Source organism: Salmo salar, chromosome ssa01 (assembly GCF_905237065.1).
Source record: "Salmo salar chromosome ssa01, Ssal_v3.1, whole genome shotgun sequence".
In the NCBI taxonomy this organism is placed as follows: Eukaryota; Metazoa; Chordata; class Actinopteri; order Salmoniformes; family Salmonidae; genus Salmo; species Salmo salar.
This window is the reverse complement of record NC_059442.1, coordinates 125,179,387-125,201,140: the sequence shown is the minus strand read 5'-3', so window position 1 is coordinate 125,201,140 and position 21,754 is coordinate 125,179,387. Positions and strand designations below refer to the sequence as shown.

The 21,754-nt window shown below is 42.2% G+C and overlaps 1 protein-coding gene across 1 annotated transcript; it reads left to right on the top strand.

Moving 5' to 3' along the window:
* The first annotated feature begins 121 nt into the window (after positions 1 to 121).
* On the top strand, positions 122 to 6,948 carry LOC106561522 (protein AMBP). The gene is made up of 10 exons (XM_014125574.2): positions 122 to 356; positions 1,071 to 1,213; positions 1,352 to 1,428; positions 1,704 to 1,820; positions 4,144 to 4,245; positions 4,390 to 4,451; positions 4,708 to 4,795; positions 5,178 to 5,345; positions 5,984 to 6,157; positions 6,761 to 6,948. The coding sequence occupies exons 1-10, from the start codon at positions 243 to 245 to the stop codon at positions 6,787 to 6,789; spliced, it is 1,074 nt and encodes a 357-aa protein (XP_013981049.1). The 5' UTR covers positions 122 to 242; the 3' UTR covers positions 6,790 to 6,948.
* Positions 6,949 to 21,754: the final 14,806 nt, after the last annotated feature.

Genomic DNA, 21,754 nt, shown 5'->3' with positions numbered 1-21,754 from the left:
GGACAAACAGTCAGATAAGGAGAACTTTGCTCTATTTGCTGTTTGTTTTCTGCTGGAGTTTGAGGGGGTACAGAAAGGGGTAAATACATATGGGTCAATGCTCTCTGGTTTGCTAGAATAGTCCAGTGGAGGGATGGAGGGATTAGAGGTGGAGGGTTGGAGGGGTGGGTGTGCTCTCCCAGCAGATCCAGGAGCTCAGAGGAAACTCAGTTGGAGGTTCGTATCAGAGACACACAGACAGAATGCAGCTGAGTGTCATACTTGTGGTCCTTTTGGTCCTGGTGGACCCCCTCCATGGGGTGCCAGTGCTTGCCGAACCTCTCTTCCCCACACAGGAGAACTTTGACCTGAGCAAGGTAAGAGTTAGTCTCTTAGTCATCGAGGTTGCTCTTTCTCCCTTTCTCGTAGCCTTCCCAAGGAGTTTGCTCTGTCTCTCTTGCTTTCTCTCAAATATTCTTCAATTGCATAGCCATGACCAGTTGCGGGTTTAAAAATGGTGTGTACTGGATGGGTAATAGTCTGATTCAGCTGAGAGGTCAAAATGTGTTTTGATCAGCTTGTACGGTCTAAAGTGTTTCTATGGGTGCCTGTTCAAATCAAAATCAAATCAAATCAAATTTATTTATATAGCCCTTCGTACATCAGCTGATATCTCAAAGTGCTGTACAGAAACCCAGCCTAAAACCCCAAACAGCAAGCAATGCATGTGAAAGAAGCACGTTAACATCTGTAAATACTGCATTGTTGGTCTGTAAAAAAAACTCCATCTTGGAACCCAGAACCAAATTATGTTTTGGTTAATCATGCCACATGACCTGGATTTGAACCTTTATTTTAAGCCTTTTCCAGAAAGGAGAATTAGACCACAAATGAAAGCAATAATTTGTCTGAGGATAACAAGAAATGGGGACAGTTTGATGAAAAAGCTTTAAATAAAGGTTCAAATCCAGGTCATGTGAGCCTAGTCATGAGAGACTAGTAGTGCATACATATTCTCTGTCTGTCTTAATACTCTCTCTCTCTCTCTCTCTCTCTCTCTCTCTCTCTCTCTCTCTCTCTTCATGGGTCAGTTCATGGGGAAGTGGCATGATATTGCGGTAGCGTCCACCTGTCCCTGGATACAGCGCCACAGAGGAGACGCAGCTATCGGCATACTGGAGCTGCAGGCCGGGGACACTGAAGGCAAAGTCAGCATGAAACGCAGCATGAAAAAGTGAGGTTACACACACACACACACACACATATGCGTGTGTCTCTGAACTGCCTCTAATATTGCTACTGGATTCACCATAGCTTAACTAAATATATTATGTACGTACGTGTATGTGTGCGCGTGCGTGTGTGTGTGTAGGCACGGGACATGTAAGCAGATCTCTGGTGATTATGAGCTAACAGACACACCTGGAAGATTCACCTACCACGTTGCCAGTGAGTCTTTAATGTCTGTTCATACCCTGAATCCCAAATCAAGTCATATCCCTTACCTCCTGGGCACTTGTAGATCTTTAAAAAATGTGTCCCCTCTGATAGGCCAGATAGAATTGCAGCCATATGGCTTACACTGTTCTAATACTCTCAGAATGGGAGGTAAGGGCCAGGGTTAAAACAAATGTATGCCACTGTCTCACCTACCATATTTATGAAGTCAAAGATGGCAGGTCATTGACAGTATGTACTGTATGTTTGTGTTCTCCTCCATGCAGAGTGGGGGGCTGATGTCGACGCCTATGTCGTTCACACTAACTACGACGAGTATGCCATCGTCATGATGAGTAAACAGAAGACAGGTGGCGAGAAGACCAAGTCCGCCAAGCTATACAGTGAGTGTCACTACTAATATGGAGCAGATAGCCTAGCGGTTAGTGTTGGGCCAGTAGCCGAAAGGTTGCTGGTACAAATATCCGTACAAATCTGTCGATGTTCCCTTGACCTAACCCTAACTTGCTCCAGGGGTGACGGGCTACTATGGTTGACCCTGTGAAACGACACAATTAACTGCATCTATCCGGTGTTTCTGACAAAACCTTTATTTAGAAATGATTTTACTAATGCACCTGTATAACACAACACCACTGAGACAATGGGCGGATTTGATTATGCTGAGCCGCAGGGCCCCGGGCAAAGGCCTGTCACGTCATCCAGCAGCGGGGAGGGAGGTGCTCCCTTCTCAAATCAAACCATCATCTGCGCTGCGATGTCATTTTTTTCAACAAGGCATCGTCCAGAAACATATGTAACATCTCTTTTCCCTATGTAAATGTTAGCATTTTTCATTGGGAAGGCAGATAGTGTTTTTATCAAAAGCAGTCACTTTTGCATGTGAAATCACAGAATCCTACTAATTACTACACATGGTTAATTACAATACTTTTGTTTTGAGCCAACTTCAACGTGACCTTTGAACAGGGCACCTGGCTCACACCTGGGAGGTAGCCTGGTTCAAAATTTAATGCAATCAACTTTCAGCCGACACGCCTACACGTGCGCCTGGGTGAGATTAATCAAACCCTTTTATTAGCCTGGTTCCAGCTATGGTGGTCGTTGTCATGTTTTGCGCAAGGGCGAAATTGTGTTGTAGATATTGGATGAATCTAACAGTAGACGGTGGGTCCAGGTTTTTTTCTGACATTTTAAAATGCCTTTTCTGCAATTCTACACAGTTTGGCATGACTTATTATGCCTTATTATGGGGGTATTTTGAAAACAAAGTGGAAGTATAAGTGGAAGGCCCCCCACCCCAAAAAAATAGATTTTGAGGGGGAGGGGGAGCAGCTAACTTCTTATATTTCAACTCCTGCATTACAACACATTTTGCCTTGGGGCAGAGAGAAAAGTGGTCTGTTTTTTAATGCTATTCTACACATTTTGTCATGATTCTGAGAGAAAACCGCAACTTTCCTGCAATTCTTCACATTTTGCCACGGGGCAGAGAGAAAATGTGCTGTTTTATAGCTCATCTCATGCTATTCTTCACATTTTGCCATGAGGATGAGAGAAAATGTTGTCAATGTCCAGTAATAATATAACTTTTAAAAGTTCATATTCTGTTAACTCAAACCCAAATAATGTTGTTGACTCATCCTAAACTCATATTTCTGGCCAAAGCATACACTGGAGAAATAAAAACACTTAAAAAAAAACACCTCAAGCAGACCGTTTAAAAAATGCTTGTATTTCCTCATAGAGGTTGATGTCATCCAGCTGAGGAGGATGAGCTGGACAATCAGTGGTCTACTTGCATAAATATTTTGAATGACTGGTATAAGCCCACACCAATCGGTTGTTAGGGTATGCCCACACCATTCCAAAACAGGAAAAGTTGCTTTTTAACATACTTAATTATAATTTTTTGGATGGAAAACTTTTTTACTCGTATTGTAATTAACTATAGGTCATATTTCATAGAGATCTAGAACCACTGGACAGTTACTATACAGGTCAACTTTGGGCAAAAACACATAAATAACGGCTTTAAACGGTATAACTGTTAATGCACCATCATACCAGCTAACTTAGTGCTTAAAAAAAACATGTGATGAATAAGATATATGGATACAGAAGTGACATTTCTTATGGATCTCTACAGCTTCCGTACAAAAACAAATCCTGTGAAATGAGGTCAACAAATATTGGAGGAGCTACTGGGTAGCTACAGAAAGACACATGACCAGACAGACACATCAATGAAGCACCAAAGGCACACCCCATTTCTATTAGAAAATTGAGAAAGAGGAATGGCTTTTTTTGTGCCCAAAATCGACCATTAAAGCAAATTTCTTGCAATTCTACAGATTTTGCCATTGCTTATGACGTGTTCATATGCTATCTCGGGGGCCCCCGACCTCCAGGGGTCCCCCCAAATCCCCAGAAATAATATGTATTAGCTATTATTCTACAATTTAGAAAATAGTAAAAATACAGAAAAACCCTTGAATGAGTAGGTGTGTCCAAACCCGAAGCAGCACAAACAGAAATATGACAGTGACTATAGGAGTTGGCAGGACCACAAAAAGATCTGGGACCAGGCCATTCACAGCTACAATGACATAGCTATAATGTTATTATCGTAGAAATAGATTTTATTTGTATGGTTAGTACTGTATATTCTGTAGCAGAACTAAATTAAAATGCTGCCTCCTTCAGGCCGGACCATGGAACTGCGGACCACTATCTTGGACGACTTCAGGAGGCTGGTGAGGGAGCAGGGCATGGCTGACGACACAGTCATCATCAAACAGAACAAAGGTACAGGCACACAAACGTGAGCAAAACACACACGTACACACACACAGGCATGTGTGCACACAGGCTCAAACACACACACCTGTGACATCCAAGATGTGTCTGAACATTCTTTGACCTTTGAACCCCTGATGTCTCTCTCCACAGGCGAGTGTATACCAGGAGCAGAGCCTGTAGCAGCAGAGTCTCAGTCTGAGATTACGGCACCGGTACTTTCTGTATTCAATAATTCAAGTTTCAATGTTGAGGTTGTACCCCGCATCAGAGACGGAGATTTCATTAAAAAGTGGATTTGGTTAAAGGCATTGAAGAAAGTTAATCAAATTCCAATTCCACATTTTCTTCATTGAAAAGCATTGACGATAATTTGAATTGGATTTGGAATTTCAGGAAACTTCCTGAATTGACTGGAATTGAAAGGGAATTGACCCCAACCCTGCTAACTACTCACCTGTCTGTCTCCAGAGAGCTAAGAGGAACATAGTCCTCCCTGATCCTGCCCCTGTGGAGGGCTCTGGTATGGGTGATGACACCATGATCTTCCGGAGTGCAGGTGAGAGTGCATGATGGGCCTGCTAGCTATGCCATTGACCTCTAAATTTAAGGTTTAGCCTACGCTTTGTGTGTGTCTAGTCAGTGAATCCCTGGAAGCTGATAGAACCAATTATGTATATTACATATGCAGTATATTGCATACAGTGACTTACATAACGTATGTCTATGCAGGGATGGACTGGCCATAGGGCAATTCTGGCAAATTATAATTATTTGGCTGATAACAGGGTCCTCAGGGGGGAAAATGATCCGGTGTTTTAGAAATTCCAGATTTCTTGTCCCAGTCCATTCCTGTGTCTATGGTTAGCACCAACAATGCATTGCACTTACCAGACTGTCTGACTAACAGTGCCACACTGCTACTGTACATCTCTCCTCAGAGTCCTGTAAGGTGGAGCCAGACGCAGGTCCCTGTTTTGGGATGGTGCAGCGCTACTTCTACAACTCCACCAGTATGGGCTGTCAGCTGTTCACCTATGGAGGCTGTATGGGCAACCAGAACAACTTTGTAACTGAGAGGGAGTGTCTGCAGAGCTGTCGCACTGAGGGTGAGGGAATAGAGTGTAACATAGGTGGCTATTCTGTAGGTGAACCACACTCGTGTGATGGGTAATCTTGTGTAAGACTTCAAGACTTCCGTTAGCTCCCCAGAGCTAATGCCTTGACTTTAGCTCTGTGGGCTAAAACAGTCTTGTGGTGCGTAGGAGACGCAGGCTTGACTTCCACCGGACAATTTACAATTTACTACTCGCTGTTTGTTTGTTACCTATGCATAGTCACTTCGCCCCCACCTACATGTACAGATTACCTCAACTAGCCTGTATCCCTGCACACTGACTCGGTACCGGTGCCCCCTGTATATAGCCTCGTTATTGTTATTCTTATTCTGTTACTTTTTAGTATTACTTTTTTATTTTAGCCTACTTGGTGAATATTTTCTTCTTCTTGAACTGCACTGTTGGTTCAGAGCTTGTAAGTAAGCATTTCACGGTAAAGTCTACACTTGTTGTATTCGGCGCATGTGGCAAAAAAAGTTTGATTTGATAACCTAGTTGGTAATGTGGCAATGCTCAACCCACTTTGAGATACATTATGATGCTCGTGACAGTATCCCATAGGCTATATGTAAGACTAGATGGTCTCTCATGTGTTATCCTCCTGTCTGGTGAGGTGTGTCTCTCTACAGCTGCCTGCAGAATGCCCATGGACGCTCAACCCTGCACTGGGCAGCCCAAGATATGGGCCTTCGATCCCAACTCTGGACTCTGTCTGGAATATAAAAAGGACTACTGCCAGGGCAACAGTAACAAGTTCTACTCCAAGGGGGAGTGTGAGGAGTACTGTGGGGTGATGAAGGATGGTAAGAGAGATCTATATACATGCTCACACGCATACATACATCAGCTAGCGACTGGAACGAGCAGCAACAAACACTCAAACTGGACAGTTTTATCTCAATCTCTTCATTCAAAGACTTATTCATGGACGCTCGTACTAACAGTTGGGGCTGCTTTGCATGATGTATTATTGTCTCTACCTTCTTGCCCTTTGTGCTGTTGTCTGTGCCCAATAATGTTTGTACCCTGTTTTGTGCTGATACCATGTTGTGCTGCTACCATGTTGTTGTCATGTTTTGTTGCTACCATGCTGTGCTGTCATGTGTTGCTGCCATGCTGTGTTGTTGTCTTAGGTCTCTCTTTATGTGGTGTTGTGTTGTCCCTCTTGTCGTGATGTGTGTTTTGTCCTACATTTTTATTTAATACATTTGTATTTTTAATCCCAGCCCCCATCCCCGCAGGAGGCCTTTTGCCTTTTGGTAGGCCGTCATTGTAAATAAGAATTTGTTCTTAACTGACTTGCCTTGTTAAATAAAGATTAAATAAAAGATTTTAAAATAAATATACAGGTAAACATTAAAATATGCCAATATATTTTATCTTATGACTGTGTATTTGTGTTACAGGAGAAACTGAGTTCCTGAAAGCAAACTGAAGGAGATTAGAGGTCATAAGGAAGAATACATCCTAACACATCCTAACACACAACACAAACACACAGCACAGATCACTGTCTGGGTTAGCCGTCTGACAGACTACCTATATCATTCAATACAGAACAGAACACAACGCAATAAAATGATGGATTAAGCTGCTTGGCTTCATGTCTTATGTGAGCTTTGTCTTTTTTACATCAATAGTTGTCATAAAGTGCTTTACATTAACAAAGTCTTCATGAATACATTTGATTGAGTTTATATGTGGTTAACCAACATTTTGCTTCTCTTGCTTGGAACACCAAGTGCTCAATTCAATCTGTAGCGCTGAAGAGCTGCGCTACAGTGTGATAGAACTGTAGGCCTAGATTCAATCAGATAAGCTTAAAGCTTAAACTGGCGATAACCAACACCAGCATGGCTGATGTTTTGGCTGTGTCTGAGGTGGAATTGCACTAGAGCTGTCAAATCAGTGATCAGCTGGCTGCTCTTGTGATCATTGTCACGGAGCCACACCCATCCCACTCGCATTAAAAGTTCCGAGTGAGAAAGTGTATGCTACATAGAAATAATGATGCTCAAATATAAAATCATTAAACTAAATAATGAGGATTTCTAGAAGCCTAATTGAGGTGTATATTACATCCAGGGGTGAAAATAGATTTAATTTCTTACAGGTACAGGACACCCAAATGGGCGCACCCAATGTTTTTATACAGAACAAAAATGACAGGGTAGGCTACTCTGCTGACACTGACAAACAGATCAATAAAAACTATGTTTTGTTATTACGAAAGGGGAAACACAAATACAATATGATGTCTATCTACCTTGGAGGAGGAAATATTGTCCAAAAACAAACAAACGTGGTACTGATCCAATGACAAAGACAGTGAATATGCACACTCACCAGGGATATGGCCGATGTTCTACGCTGGTGCCAATAAGGCTACTGTTCGCTCAATTGAGTTAAGAATTTTGATAACTAAATGACAGATTGGAGTCTTTTCATTGTCATCTCTTTACAGCAATAGCCATTTGCTTTCCTAACAGTTTTTCCGTGATTGTATTTTAAAATGATTGCGATATGCCTGGCTGGGTCTCTCAGCTTATCCCTGACAGTCGCAACTCAACAATCATCTATTTGGTATTTGCAGCACTCGCTAACCAAATGGTGGGCCCTTCTGACTGTAGGCTATGAGATGTAAAACATTCCACAGCTTTAAAAAAAAAAAGAAGCTAATGATCCTCTGTGGCCAAATTTTGCGTTCTCGTGTTGTAGCCTATTATGAATAATTGTATTTATTTCTGTATTGTCATGAGTAAGCTAATTAGGCTATATAGTTTTGGAATATTTGATTCAATTTACTTTAGGGAAAGCTTCCGCTAGCCTTATGGACACGCCGCCTATGCCTTTTAATGTGGCATAAACACAACCAAACAATCACTTAACAAAGTCGCTCCTGTCGCACATTCGTCCACTCACAAAATCATTTCAGCATCCAAACCCCAACAGTGCACTGTGCACCAGCAATTTGATGAATGGAAAGAGACATCTGCTACAAAACACTTACGTGTACTGTAACATATGTAGCCGAAGAAACGAGGTCCATAAAGTCAATAACTTGCTTGTAACAGATGACATTCATATTCTGACTATCTCTGAAACTCACTTAGATAATACCGTTGATGATACAGTGGTAGCAATACATGGTTATAACATCTACCGAAAACACAGAAACGCCAACGGAGGCGGTGTTGCGGTCTATATTCAGAACCACATTCCTGTAAAGCTTAGAGACGATCTAATGTTAAATACTGCTGAAGTAATATGGCTACAGGTTCATCTGCCTCACCTAAAGACAATTCTTGTGGGAAGCTACTATGGACCACCAAGTGCTAATAGTCAGTACCTGGATAATACGTGTGAAATGCTTGATAATGTATGTGATATCAACAGAGAGGTATATTTTCTGGGTGATTTAAATATTGACTGCCTATCGTCAAGCTGCCCACTCAGGAAACAACTTCAAACTGTAACCAGTGCCTGCAACCTGGATCAGATTGTTAGTCAACCTACCAGGTAGTTACAAACAGCACAGGAATTAAATCATCAACATGTATCGATCACATCTTTACTAACGCTGCAAATATTTGCTTTAAAGCCGTATCCAAATCCATTGGATGTAGTGATCACAATATACTGTAATATCCATATCTAGGAAAACCAAAGTTCCAGAGGCTGGGCCTAATACAGTGTATAAGATAGTGATTCATATGTTGATGTAAGGAATATTTGCTGGTCTGTGGTGTGTAATGAGCAACCAGACACTGCACTTGACACATTTATGAAACTACTTATTCCAGTTACTAATAAGCACAGACTTATTAAGAATATGACTGTAAAAACTGTTAAATCCCCTTGGATTGATGAGGAATTGAAAAAGTGTATGGTTGAGAGGGATGAGGCAAACGGTATGGAAAATAAATCTGGCAGCCCAACTGATTGGCAAACGTACTGCAAATTAAGAAATGTGACTAAACTAAATAAAAAGAAACTACACTATGAAACAAATAAATAATATAAAGAATGATAGTAAAAAGCTTTGGGGCACCTTAAATTAAATTTTGCTTAAAAAAGACAACTCGGCTCCTTCATTCATTGAATCAGATGGCTCATTCATCACAAAGACCACTGATAATGCAAACTACTTGAATGACTTTTTCATTGGCAAGATAAGCAAACTTAGGCATGACATGCCAGCAACAAATGCTGACACTACACATCCAAGTATATCGGACCAAATTATGAAAGACAAGAATTGTACTTTTTAATTACGTAAAGTCAGTGTGGAAGAGGTGAAAAAAATTGTTGTCTATCAACAATGACAAGCCACCGGGGTCTGACAATCTTGATGGAAAATTACTGAGGATAATAGCAGACGATATTGCCACATCTTCAATTTAAGCCTACTAGAGAGTGTGTGCCCTCAGGCCTGGAGAGAAGCTAAAGTCATTCCGCTACCCAATAACAGTAAATATCATGACACAAGACGAGACCCAGCTGCAGACACAGGAGGCAGATGGTTGGAGTCTTACAATATTTATTAATCCAATAGCGTAAGGCAAGAGAATAATCATGGACAGGCAAAACGGTCAAAACCAGTTCAGAGTCCAAACGGTACCGAAGGGCAGGCAGAACCAAGTTCAGGGCAGGCAGGATGATCAGGCAGGCGGGAAAGTAGTCCAGAGTCAGGCAGGGGTCAAAACTTGACTAACATACAAGACGAACTGGCACAGAGAGACAGGAAACACAGGGATAAATATACTGGGGAAAATAAGCGACACCTTGAGGGGGTGGAGACAATAACAAGGACAGGTGAAACAGATCAGGGCGTGACAGTAAAGCCCCCTTTACTGGCTCAAATAGCTGACCAATCAGCCTGTTACCAACCCTTAGTAAACTTCTGGAAAAAATTGTGTCCAGATACAATGCTATTTTACAGTAAACAAATTGACAATAGAATTTCAGCATGCTTATAGGGAAGGACACTCAACAAACCCTTACACAAATGGCTGATGATTGGCTGAGAGAAATTGATGATACAATTATTGTGGGGGCTGTCTTGTTAGACTTCAGTGCAGCTTTTGACATTATTGATAATAGTCTGCTGCTGGAAAAACATGTGTTATGGCTTTACACCCCCTGCTATAATGTGGATAAAGAGTTACTTGTTACTTTAATGGAAGCCTATCAAATATAATCCAGTTAGAATCAGGAATTCCCCAGGATAGCTGTTTAGGCCTCTTGCTTTTGTTCCATTTTTACTAACGATATGCCACTGACTTTGAGTAAAGCCAGAGTTTCTATGTATGCGGATGACTCAACACTATACACGTCAGCTACTACGACGACTGAAATGACTGCAACACTCAACAAAGAGATGCAGTTAGTTTCAGAGTGGGTGGCAAGGAATAAGTTAGCACTAAATATTTCTAAAACTAAAAACATTGTATTTGGAACAAAACACTCACTAAACTCTAAACCTCAACTAAATATTGTAATAAATAATGTGGAAATTGAGCAAACTGAGATGACTAAACTGCTTGGAGTAACACTAGATTGTAAATTGTCATGGTCAAAACATATTGATGCAGTAGTAGCTAACATGGGGAGAAGTCTGTCTATAATAAAGCGATGCCCTGCATTCTTAACAACACTATCAACAAGGCAGGTCCTACAGGCCCTAGTTTTATCGCACCTTGACTACTGTTCAGTCATGTGGTCAGGTGCCACAAAAAAAGGACATTGGGATATTGTTTTTGTTGAGTGCTGATGTGCGCTCTGTTTGTTAATGGTCAGTGTTTGTTTATTGTTTGTTGTAGTTTCACTTTGGATTAAAAGTATGTGGAACTCAAATCTCGCTGCGCCTTGGTCCATCTGTCCTCACGATCGTGACAGAATATCCCACCAAGCAAGAACCAAACAGCGTGTGACGGAGGTAAAGGAGTTTTGGACCTGGGAAGAAATCATGGGAGGACACGAGACCCTTCCTTGGCGGGAGTCGCCAAGGAGCATAGGGTGACAGCGACGACGCCGGGGACCGCGGCCACGGAAACCCCAAGATTTTTTTTGGGGGGGGCACATGGGGTGGTCGACTGAGCAGCGGGGAGTGCCAGAGCCCGTTTGGGAGTCGGTGGAGGAATTTAATGAAAGATACCGGAGAGAGGTGGTAGCGAGGAGTATGCTGCAGCGCAGGCGTGCTGAAGAGCGTGACACCAGTCCGGTGCCATCTGTGCCAGCTCCACGCACCAGGCCTCCAGTGAGCCTTCTCAGCCCGGTACGTTTTGTGCCGGTTCCTCGCACTCGCCCTAAAGAGGGGGTCATCAGTCCGCGGGCATCTTTGCCAGCTCCCCGCACTCGCCCTGAAGAGCCAGAGACCGTCAGGGAGGCGATGGAGAAGTTGGGAGAGAGAGAGAGGAGAGAGATGTTGGTCAGGTGTGTTCTGCACAACATTCGACCTGAAGAGCCTGTCAGCAGTCTGGTACGTCTGTGCCAACTCGCCCTGAAGTGTGTTTCATCAGTCTGGTGAAACCTGTACCGGCTCCACACTCCAGGCCTCCAGTGCGCCTCCCCAGTTCGGTACGTCCTGTTCCAGCTCCCCGCACTCGCCCTGAAGAGCGTGTCACCAGTCCAGTGCAACCTGTGCCGGCTTCACGCACCAGGCCTCCAGTGCGCCTCCCCAGTCCTGTACGTCCTGTGCCGGCTCCTGGCACTCTCCCTGAAGTGCGTGTCAACGGTCCGATGCCACCTGTACCGGCTCCACGCACTAGGCCTCCAGTGCGCCTCTCCAGCCCGGAGCGTCCTGTGCCGGCTCCACGCACTCAACCTGAAGAGCGTGTCATCAGTCCAGTGCAACCTGCGCCGATGCCCAGTCCAGGCACGGTGTCCAGTCCTGCTCCCTGGCAGGAGCTTTCCTCTGTGCCGGTGCCCAGTCCCGGCACGGCGTCTGGCCCTACTCCATGGCCAGATTTGTGGTCTGGGCAGGGGCTACGACTCGCACCGGAGCCACCACCGACAATAGTCACCCCCCCTACCCTCCCCATTTGGTTTCAGGTTTTGCAGCCGGAGTCCGCACCTTTGGGGGAGGGTACTGTCACGCCCTGACCATAGAGAGCCCTTGGTTCCTCTCTAGGTTTCTTCCTAGGTTTTGGCCTTTCTAGGGAGTTTTTCCTAGCCACTGTGCTTCTACACCTGCATTGCTTGCTGTTTGGGGTTTTAGGCTGGGTTTCTGTACAGCACTTTGAGATATCAGCTGATGTAAGAAGGGCTATATAAATATATTTGATTTGAATAGATTTAATTAGTGGAGAAGGGTGGTGTTATTTATTTTTTGTATTTTTATTTTGTGAGTGTAGTGTTAGATGGTAGGGTATTTGTATATTTATTTATTTTTTCAAGCAAAGTATAAGGGAGTTGTACTCCAGTCTAGTAGGTCACTGTAATCCAACATTTATTGGATGCCAAACGTCGTTAAACCTCATCAAAGAAGAAGAAGGTGAGTCCAAATATGTATTGTATGCTGCTGCATAAATGATGTATTACGCTAGGAAGATATGTATACTGTAGCTAAGAAAGTAATAAAAGTGTATGTTGTGTAGTAAGCTTTTAGTATCCCATGTGCCCCACCCTAATAATTTGGTCCCTTTTCCCCTCATAACTTAACCTACTGTTCTGACTTGATGGCGCACATGTAGCCTATAACCTGTTATAGAGAAATGTAATTGTTGAATATTGTAAGAGCTTTCATTGTCTGCTTATATACTGCCTTATTTATCCTACAGTTCTGACTTGGTGTACAGGGAGAATACTATAAGAACAGCCCATGTTCTGAATTCTGTCGCTGTACATTTCAAAAGTGTTGAACAAATTGTTATATTGACTACCCCCATCCTAGCTCGCTCATTCATGTCTTAATCGAAATTACGGGTTGCCTAATATACGCCAGTCGTCCCTTTATGCCATAGTTTGTACATTTCAATTGTCAGTAGAACCCACATTTGTTTAAGCAAGTCAGCCATATAAGCTGTTTTTTTAAAAGGCAATAAATGAGGCTGAATGAACTGTTTCGCTGATAGCCAGTTGTAGCATTGGTAAGGTTTTGGGACTGCTGTTGGGACTCTGCTGTTGGGACAGCTTTATGTAGGCCCTAACAGTTTGTGGGCAATTGATGTATTGTTTAGTGCTGTGATGTGCTTTGCTGGCACGCATCCCATTTTTTTTGTTTTTGTTTGCCCCACCAAGATTTACATGCTAAAATCACCATTGGGTATAATGCTGGGAGCCAATTGTAGATTTGACAGCTCTAACACAGTTCCACCTCCGACACATCAAAACATTAGCTATGAGGATGTCAGCTAAAGCCAATCTGATTGAATCGGCCCTTAGGCTGGGGTTCATCCAATCGCCATAGCAATGTTTACGCAGTCTTTATTTACAATATTCATAATGTGCCCACAAACTTCTAATTTTCAAAAGTGAAAGCATACCTGTGAGGGGGGTCGCCCTGGTAGTAGTTGTACGTTTTTATACAGTACTCTAGACCAGTCTGTGAGTTAATTTGAACATTGGAAAAAAAGCTACTGCGTGAATACTGCAATGCAGGTTTGATTGAATTGAGCCCTGAAAGGCAAGAATAAATGCGGCATACGTCAGCTACGCATCTCGGGAAGTTCAGCTTTACATCATGATTGAAATGTAAAGGCAATGTTCAACACTGCATATATCAGAAATGACCTTTCAATTTCAATAGAGAAATCGGTAGCAATATGGATTAAGTCGAGCCCTTGCAAATCTTTTATATGCACTGAGCAGATAGTAAGGAGGTGTCAAATCTTATACTTTGGTATTGGTCATAAGGCTATTGCAGATGATTTATTGATAGCAAACAACTGACATCTAATATAAAAGTCAATCAAATATTTTATTGTCCCAGTAGAGAAATTAATTGTTTACAAACTGTAAAGAAACTACAAAAAAAGACATGTGGGTCATTGTGGGTCAGGTCTGAGGTGTGTGAATCAGTAATCAGCAGAGGGAGATGTGGCTCCAGTAACAATCACAGCCCTCTAGTACTCCCACCTAGCCCCAGCATCAAGCCCTCTCCGCCACCTCTCCTCCCCGGCTCTGCTTTGCTCTGTTTGGCCCAACCAAGGAACAACTGGAGCGGTGCTAGCTTCCTGCTCCTGGTTCCCAGAGTTCCTGACTGCTCTCTGCACGGCGTTCCACTGGCCCGTAGAATGCTGGGAATATCCGGAGAGGAAAAGGGAACTGACAGCATCGAGTGACCTTCCGTACAAGGGCACATCACCTGGTCAGACTGAGAGAGGTGCCAAATAAATACACCACTGGCCTAGCTAGGGGCTTTTTCACAGACAAGTTTCACACAACTACTAGCACGTACACATGGCTCAGGAGACCCTTGCGGTTTAACTTTCACATCGAAATAGAATAGAATACATGTTCACTCTCAGGCTAGAGACAATGATGCATTCACACAGATGTGCTCAGTCAGTGCTTTAGCATAATCTCTCACTTTTGCATGCAAACATGCTCTCAGTGTACGTGTGTGTACATACGGTGCTTTCAGAAAGTATTCACACCCATTGACCTTTTCCATATTTTTGGGGGGTTACAGCCTGAATTTCAAATGGATTAAATGTAGATTTTGTGTCACTTGCCTACACACAATACCCCATGATGTCAAAGTGGAATTATGTTTGCATCGACTGTGTGTGCAATAATAGTGTTTAACATGATTGTTTAATGGCAACCTCATCTATGTACCCCACACATACAATTATCTGTCAACAAGCAGTGCAGCTTGGCAGGGTCGTGTTTTGGCGGACACATGGCTCTCCTGAGTCCGTATGGGAGTTGCAGCTGCAGCGATGGGACAAGACTGTAACCACCAATTGGATATGACAAAATTGGGGAGAAAAAGGGGTAAAAAATAAAAATATTGAATATTCTTTTGAGCATGGTGAAGATATTAATTACACTTTGGATGGTGTATGAATAAACCCAGTCACTACAAAGATACAGACATCCTTCCTAACTCAGTTGCCGAGAGGAAGGAAACCGCTCAGGGATTTCTCCATTAGGGCCAATGGTGATTTTAAAACAAAACAGTTTAATGGCTGTGATAGGAGAAAACTGAAGATGGATCAACAACATTGTAGGGACTCCAAGGGTACTAAGCTAAATGAAAAGAAGGAAGCCTGTACATAATACAAAATATTCCAAAACATGTATCCTGTTTGCAATAAGGCACTAAAGTAAAACTGCTAAAAATGTGGAAAAGTACTTTATGTCCTGAGTACAAAGCACTATGTTTGGGGCAACACATCACTGAGTACCACTCTTCACATTTTCAAGAATGGTGGAAGCTGCATCATGTTATGGTTATATTCGTCATTGGCAGCTAGGACGTTTTTAAGGATAAAAATAAACTCAATAGATCTTAGCACAGGCAAAATCCTAGAGGAAAACCTGCTTCAGTCTGCTTTCTAACAGACACTGGGAGACAAATTCACCTTTCAGCAGGATAATAACCCAATAACTTAAATCGGCTTGAAAATCTATGGCAAGACTTGAAAATGGCTGTCTAGCGATGATCAACAATTAACTTTACAGAGCTTGAAGAACTGTAAAAATAATAATCTGCAAATATTGTACAATCCAGGTGGGCAAAGCGCTTAGAGACTTACCCAGAAAGACTCACTGCTGTAATCACTGCCAAAGGTGATTCTAACATGTGTTGACTCAGGGGTGTGACTACAGTACTACTGTAAATGAGGTACAGTAGTTCTGTATTTCATTTTCAATAAATGTCAATAAACATTTCTAAAAACATGTTTTCACTTTGTCATTATGGGATATTGTGTGTAGATGGGTGAGAGAGAAAAAAAAGTATTCCATTTTGAATTCAGGATGTAGCACAACAAAATGTGGAATAAGTCAAGGGGTATGAATATTTTCTGAAGGCACTGTACACGTACATACACACACACACAGAACAGAACACTTTCAGACTGACCAAATATGCTAAGTACTTGTGCTCACAGAGCACAAGTACTAGACATACATGGTGAGCAAACATACTAGACATGTAGTTTCTGGACTGCCTTTTTCAAGTTGAAGTACCTACCCATTTTATGTGTGAATATAAGTATATCAGGGATGGGCAACTGGCAGCTTGCGGGCCAAAGGAATGCGGTGCCCTTTTGAAGGCCCTTGGATCAATGTTTTGGGGGAACTCGGTCGGGCTCTCAACTTACTGTTGCATGTTAGAATAGTAGAATACACAAGGTGCCATTTTGAAATTTGGTTGTGCATCAGTGTTTTTTCTCTTGTTACGTCACTCACTGATAGTCACTCAATTAGCCCATGTCATCAAAACGTTTTGGTAAGTTAGTCTAGCAGCCAGCAGTGCAAGTATTCATGGATGCCAAGGGAAGCCAGGCTTCCCAAAAAAATGTACCAATAAAAAAAACGTAGAATAATTTATCTTTCGTCTCTCTGTGTTTCATACATTTCCTTCAATTCGCAAGAGTCTGAGTGTATCTCACAGGAGAATCAATCAGAGAGAGCGAAACAGCGCCCCTCTGTCTCTCTATGTGTAGGCCATCTATTTGATGCTGTCTGGTCCAAACGAGTATGACATTGTTGCTGTCTGTAGCATTGAAGGCAAGGGAAGAAATAAGAAAAAATAAGTACATTTTTTTGGCCAATCAGCGTTGATCTAAGCAGTGCGAGTTCAACTATAAATGGTCCTGGCGCACCAAAAAAAGTGTCAAGGGAAGCCGGCTTGGATTTGGCGTCACTCCTATCAAATCCCATTGAGAGCATGCGTCATGACAGAAAAACTTGAATTGTTGCATCTCGTTGTGTTGTTTTCCTCCGGTGGCTAGCTAGCCAGCTAGCTAAAATTGGCCATTTCCTAAATTAGCTATGGCTGGAGATAGGTATTTGGACTTGTGGTTTTACTTAATTCTCCCTACTGACCAATGATTATAACGGAGATTCTGATCCAACCATTAATTCATACATTGTTGTGCCCCTGGCCTGAGAGGATGGAAGTTCAATATGTAGCTAGATGTAGAAGGCTAATGTTAACTAACATTGCCCATGAATGGAAATTAGGCTAGCGAGCAAGCATTTTAGCCAGGTAGCCTAGGACAACAAAAATTAAAAGCGTGTACTGTATGATAGAGTGATAGACGTTTTGTCAACATAAAAGAGAGGAGGATGGCATTGGTGTTTCTCTACAAGTAGGGTGAGTCAAGATGTTTTTCTACTTGCACAAACATGCACGCACACACACATGAAAACACAGAAATCAGAACCATGGACAGCCACTTCATTTAGCTTATGTTGATTGGACTGAATTGTTTTTGGTATCTTTTAGGTGTCACTGTATTAGACTAAGCAGAGGTGATTTGGTGATGTTGAAATGTTGAAGTTGAAATGGTGCTGGAATAGTGGAGGCAGCTCCAGTTTTCTTTGCGACTTGCGGTAACTCTGTGGTTCTAAATCAATATTTGTTTAGTAGTCCGAAAATGTAGGAAACATTAACTTTCTTGACCATGCTGACGGTCATGAAACTGTCTGTTACTGTATATGTAATATGCTTTGTGGACTTCACTGGACAGAGGTTGCTATCAGGTTTTGTGATAAAACAAAGGTGTGGTTGAATTTATTCTGACACTGTCTTCATATTGCCTTGGCCTTTAGGACTATATATCACGGTCACAAGGCATATGAATTAGCAGGTTATAGAGCAAACAACGCCATTATCACAACACATAGGTTGTAATATGGCTTCTTTTTATTTTGATGGGGGCGAGGACACCCCCAGTGATTTTACCCAAGCACTGCTACTGGAAGCCAGCTATTTAAACTTAGTGATCATGGTCGAATTACTGGCCGTGGGGCCCCCATTGATTTTGTTAGTAAGTCTCAATCAGATATATTAAAACCTGCAAACATGTCTCTCCACCCTATAGAAAAACGCACATGTGGGTACGCAGACCTGCGAGCAACTGTGGCCCCTCACGATGAGTTCCAATTTTTTTGTAGTCCCCACCCCCATCAAAGTTGCCCATCCCTGAGGTACTGTATATGAAAACAATCACTCAATGCTGATGTATGCCTCGTTTATAGCAATATTTCAGTATTAGCTATTGTAGTTGAAGGTTTCAGTAATTGGCATTAAAGTTGGCTATTTCATTGTAGTTGGCCCCCTTTTTTTAACACTATTTTAGTGTAATGTTTCAAATGAAAATAGACTGTGAAGGAAGTAATGAAAGGGAAGTATCCCTCTCTGTTACAGTAGCCTGTTTCTCATGAGAGGCTGGCACACAAAGTGGCACAGGCAGACATTAACTGACAGATATACCCACAGTATTTGCTCTCTGGCAGAAAAAAAGAGTTCCCATGGAAATTCTCAAGATGTTTTCTAACAGCTTGAGCAAGTGGGACCGACAGAAAGCAAATACAGATGAAACTGTGAGACTGCGACATTTTGGGCAGAAAGGGCCCCTCTTATCACCCTTGTGGTTGCTTTCTCACGGTAGCTTGATAAAGAGTCTGTGTCTGTCTGAGCTGAGGAATGGTACGGCAGTGTAATGGTGGGCAAATATCTGTGGAAGGAGAGAGGAGAGGATCCAGACCAGTAGACTGGATCAAAAGACTTGGCTATCTACTGCTTGCCTGCCTGGTCTTCCTGCCTACACACACAAGGGATCCCTTGAGTTCTCCTCCAAGGCACTGAGGGACACACACTCATGCACGAGAACAGTAGCACAGTTAGCGGGAGTGATGAGCTCTACAGCAGACTCGCACAACTCAATCACTGGTCCAAAAGATAATAACGTTCTGGGACTAACCACAAACATGACCAAGCCTGACCTGCTGAAGAGTGACATACTCCATCCTGACTGGAGGGGTGCTCTCATCTTATTTATGAACATAGACAGGGCTCTAATTAATCTAGATCCACAATGAGATAGGGTGCAGGCCAGGCAGCAGGCTGTTAGCCTGCCAGCTTAGTGGAGTCTGTCCCTAGCACAGTCAGTTTAGTCAGCTCAGTTTTCCCCTTTGAGGCGTGTCTGTGCCTTAATGTAGGTTGAGCAAAACTAAACATGGCGGTGTTCGCCTTAGCAATCTCACTGGAATAAAGACCTCCTCCATTCCTGTAATTAATTAAAGAGATTGTGATAATACCTTACATCTCAAAATGGCACAACTTAATATTAGATAAAACACTTCCAAGGCAGTCATAGTCAATGAACTAATCACTGATCATAAACCTGATGGGATTGGCCTGACTGGAACCTGGTTTAAGCCTGATTAACTTACTGCATTAAATGAGGCCTCTCCTCCTGCTTACACTAGTGTCCATATCCCCCGCATATCGCACAAATGCGGAGGTGTTGCTAACATCACTTTTTATAGCTACTGTTTACAGACCTCCTGGACCTCGTAGTCATGGCAGATTATATTCACATGTTTGGTGACTTCAATATTCACATTAAGAAGCCCACAGACTCACTCCAAAAGGCTTTCAGTACCATCATTGGCGCCCCACCAAATTGGAAGTCTTCTGACTAGCTTGGAAAGACAGTACTGTGCAATATAGGAAGTCCCTTACTACTGCTCAATCAGCCTACTTTTCCAAGATGATTGAGGAGAATAAAAACTATCCAATATTTCAGTCGCAGAGCTAACTTAAAAGTAGCATTCCCCAAGTGAAGATTGTCTTCACTTCAGCAGTGATGAATTCATGAACTTCTTCGACGAAAAGACCATGATCATTAGAAAACAAATTACAGACTCCTCTTTGAATATGCATATTTTTCCAAAACTCAGTTGTCTGCACAGAACTGCATGACCTCGGATCAATGGAGACACTCAAGTTTTTTAATCCTATATCTCTCGACACATTCACTAAAATGGCCATGGCCTCTAAACCTTCCAGCTGTCTACTGGACCCAATTCCAACTAAACTACTGAAAGAGTTCATTCCTGTGCTTGGCACTCTGATGTTGAACATAATAAATGGATCCCTATCCTCTGGATGTGTACCAAACTCACTAAAAGTGGCAGTAATAAAGTCTCGCCTGAAAAATCCAAACCTTGATCCGGAAAATTCAAAGCGCAATCGGCCTACATTGAATCTCCGTTCCTCAAAAAAAAAAATGAAAATCCGTTGCTCACCAACTCACTGCCTTCTTGAAGAGAAATTATGCATAAGAAACACTTCAGTCTAGGTTTAGACGCTATCATAACACTGAGACCGCACTTGTGAAGGTGGTAAATTACCTTTTAATGGCTTCAGACCAAGGCTCTGTGCTCGTAGACCTTAGTGCCCCTTTCAACACCATCAATCACCATATTCTTTAGATTGGAAACCCTAATTGGTCTACGAGGACAAATTCCTGCCTGGTTTAGCTCATCTCTGTCAGAAAGATATCAGTTCATCTTTGTGGATGGTTTGTCCTCTGAGAAAACAATGGTAAGTTTCAGTGTTCCTCAAGGTTCCGTTCTAGGACCACTATTGTTTTGACTATATATGCTACCTCTTGGTGATGTCATTTTGAAACACAATGTCAACTTGTACTGCAATATAGAGGACACACAGCTGTACATTTTGATGAAACATGGTGAAGCCCTAAAATTGGGTTTAGACATTAGGAAGTGGATGGTGACAATTTTGTTACTTTTAAACTCAAACAAAACAGAGATGCTAGTTTTAGGTCCCAAGAAACAAAGAGATATGCTGTCGGAATGGAAAATGAATTTTGATGGTTGGACAGTCTTGTCTGGATCCTGGTCTCTCTTTTGACGAACATATTTCAAGAGCAGCTTCTTCGTAGCGTTGCAAAAAATCGGAAACATTTCTCAAAAAATGATGCAGAAAAGCTCATTCATGCTTTTGTCATTTCAAGATTACAATACTTATCTCTGGCTACCTGAATAAGGCACTAAATAAACTTCAGTTAGTTCAAAATGTGGCAGCTAGAGTCTTGACTAGAACCAAAACATTTGAACATTTTACTCCAGCGCTAGCCTGGCTTCCTGTTAATGCTAGGGCTGATTTCAACGTTTACTGTTAACCTAAAAGCATTACATGGACTTGTTCCTACTTATTTCTCAAATTTGGTCCTGCCATACCTACACGTACATACCTGCTGTACATACCTATACTTCATTTCTACTCTTATTTGTATTTTTTATTTTTTATTTAATGTAATATCTTATGTTTTTCTTGTCTATAACTGTTCTGTACTTTGTCATGTATTTCTATGTTTTACAGTGCATTTGGAAAGTATTCAGACCCCTTGACTTTTTCCACATTTTGTTATGTTACAGCCTTGTTCTAACAATGCTTAAATAATTTT

What these genes read in the sequence shown, in the direction of transcription:
- LOC106561522 (XM_014125574.2), top strand. Translation starts at nt 243, where the DNA reads ATGCAGCTGAGTGTCATACTTGTGGTCCTTTTGGTCCTGGTGGACCCC. An exon ending in CATCATCAAACAGAACAAAG is followed by an intron (nt 4,246 to 4,389) that starts GTACAGGCACAC and finishes CTCTCTCCACAG; the next exon opens with GCGAGTGTATACCAGGAGCA. An exon ending in CATGATCTTCCGGAGTGCAG is followed by an intron (nt 4,796 to 5,177) that starts GTGAGAGTGCAT and finishes ATCTCTCCTCAG; the next exon opens with AGTCCTGTAAGGTGGAGCCA.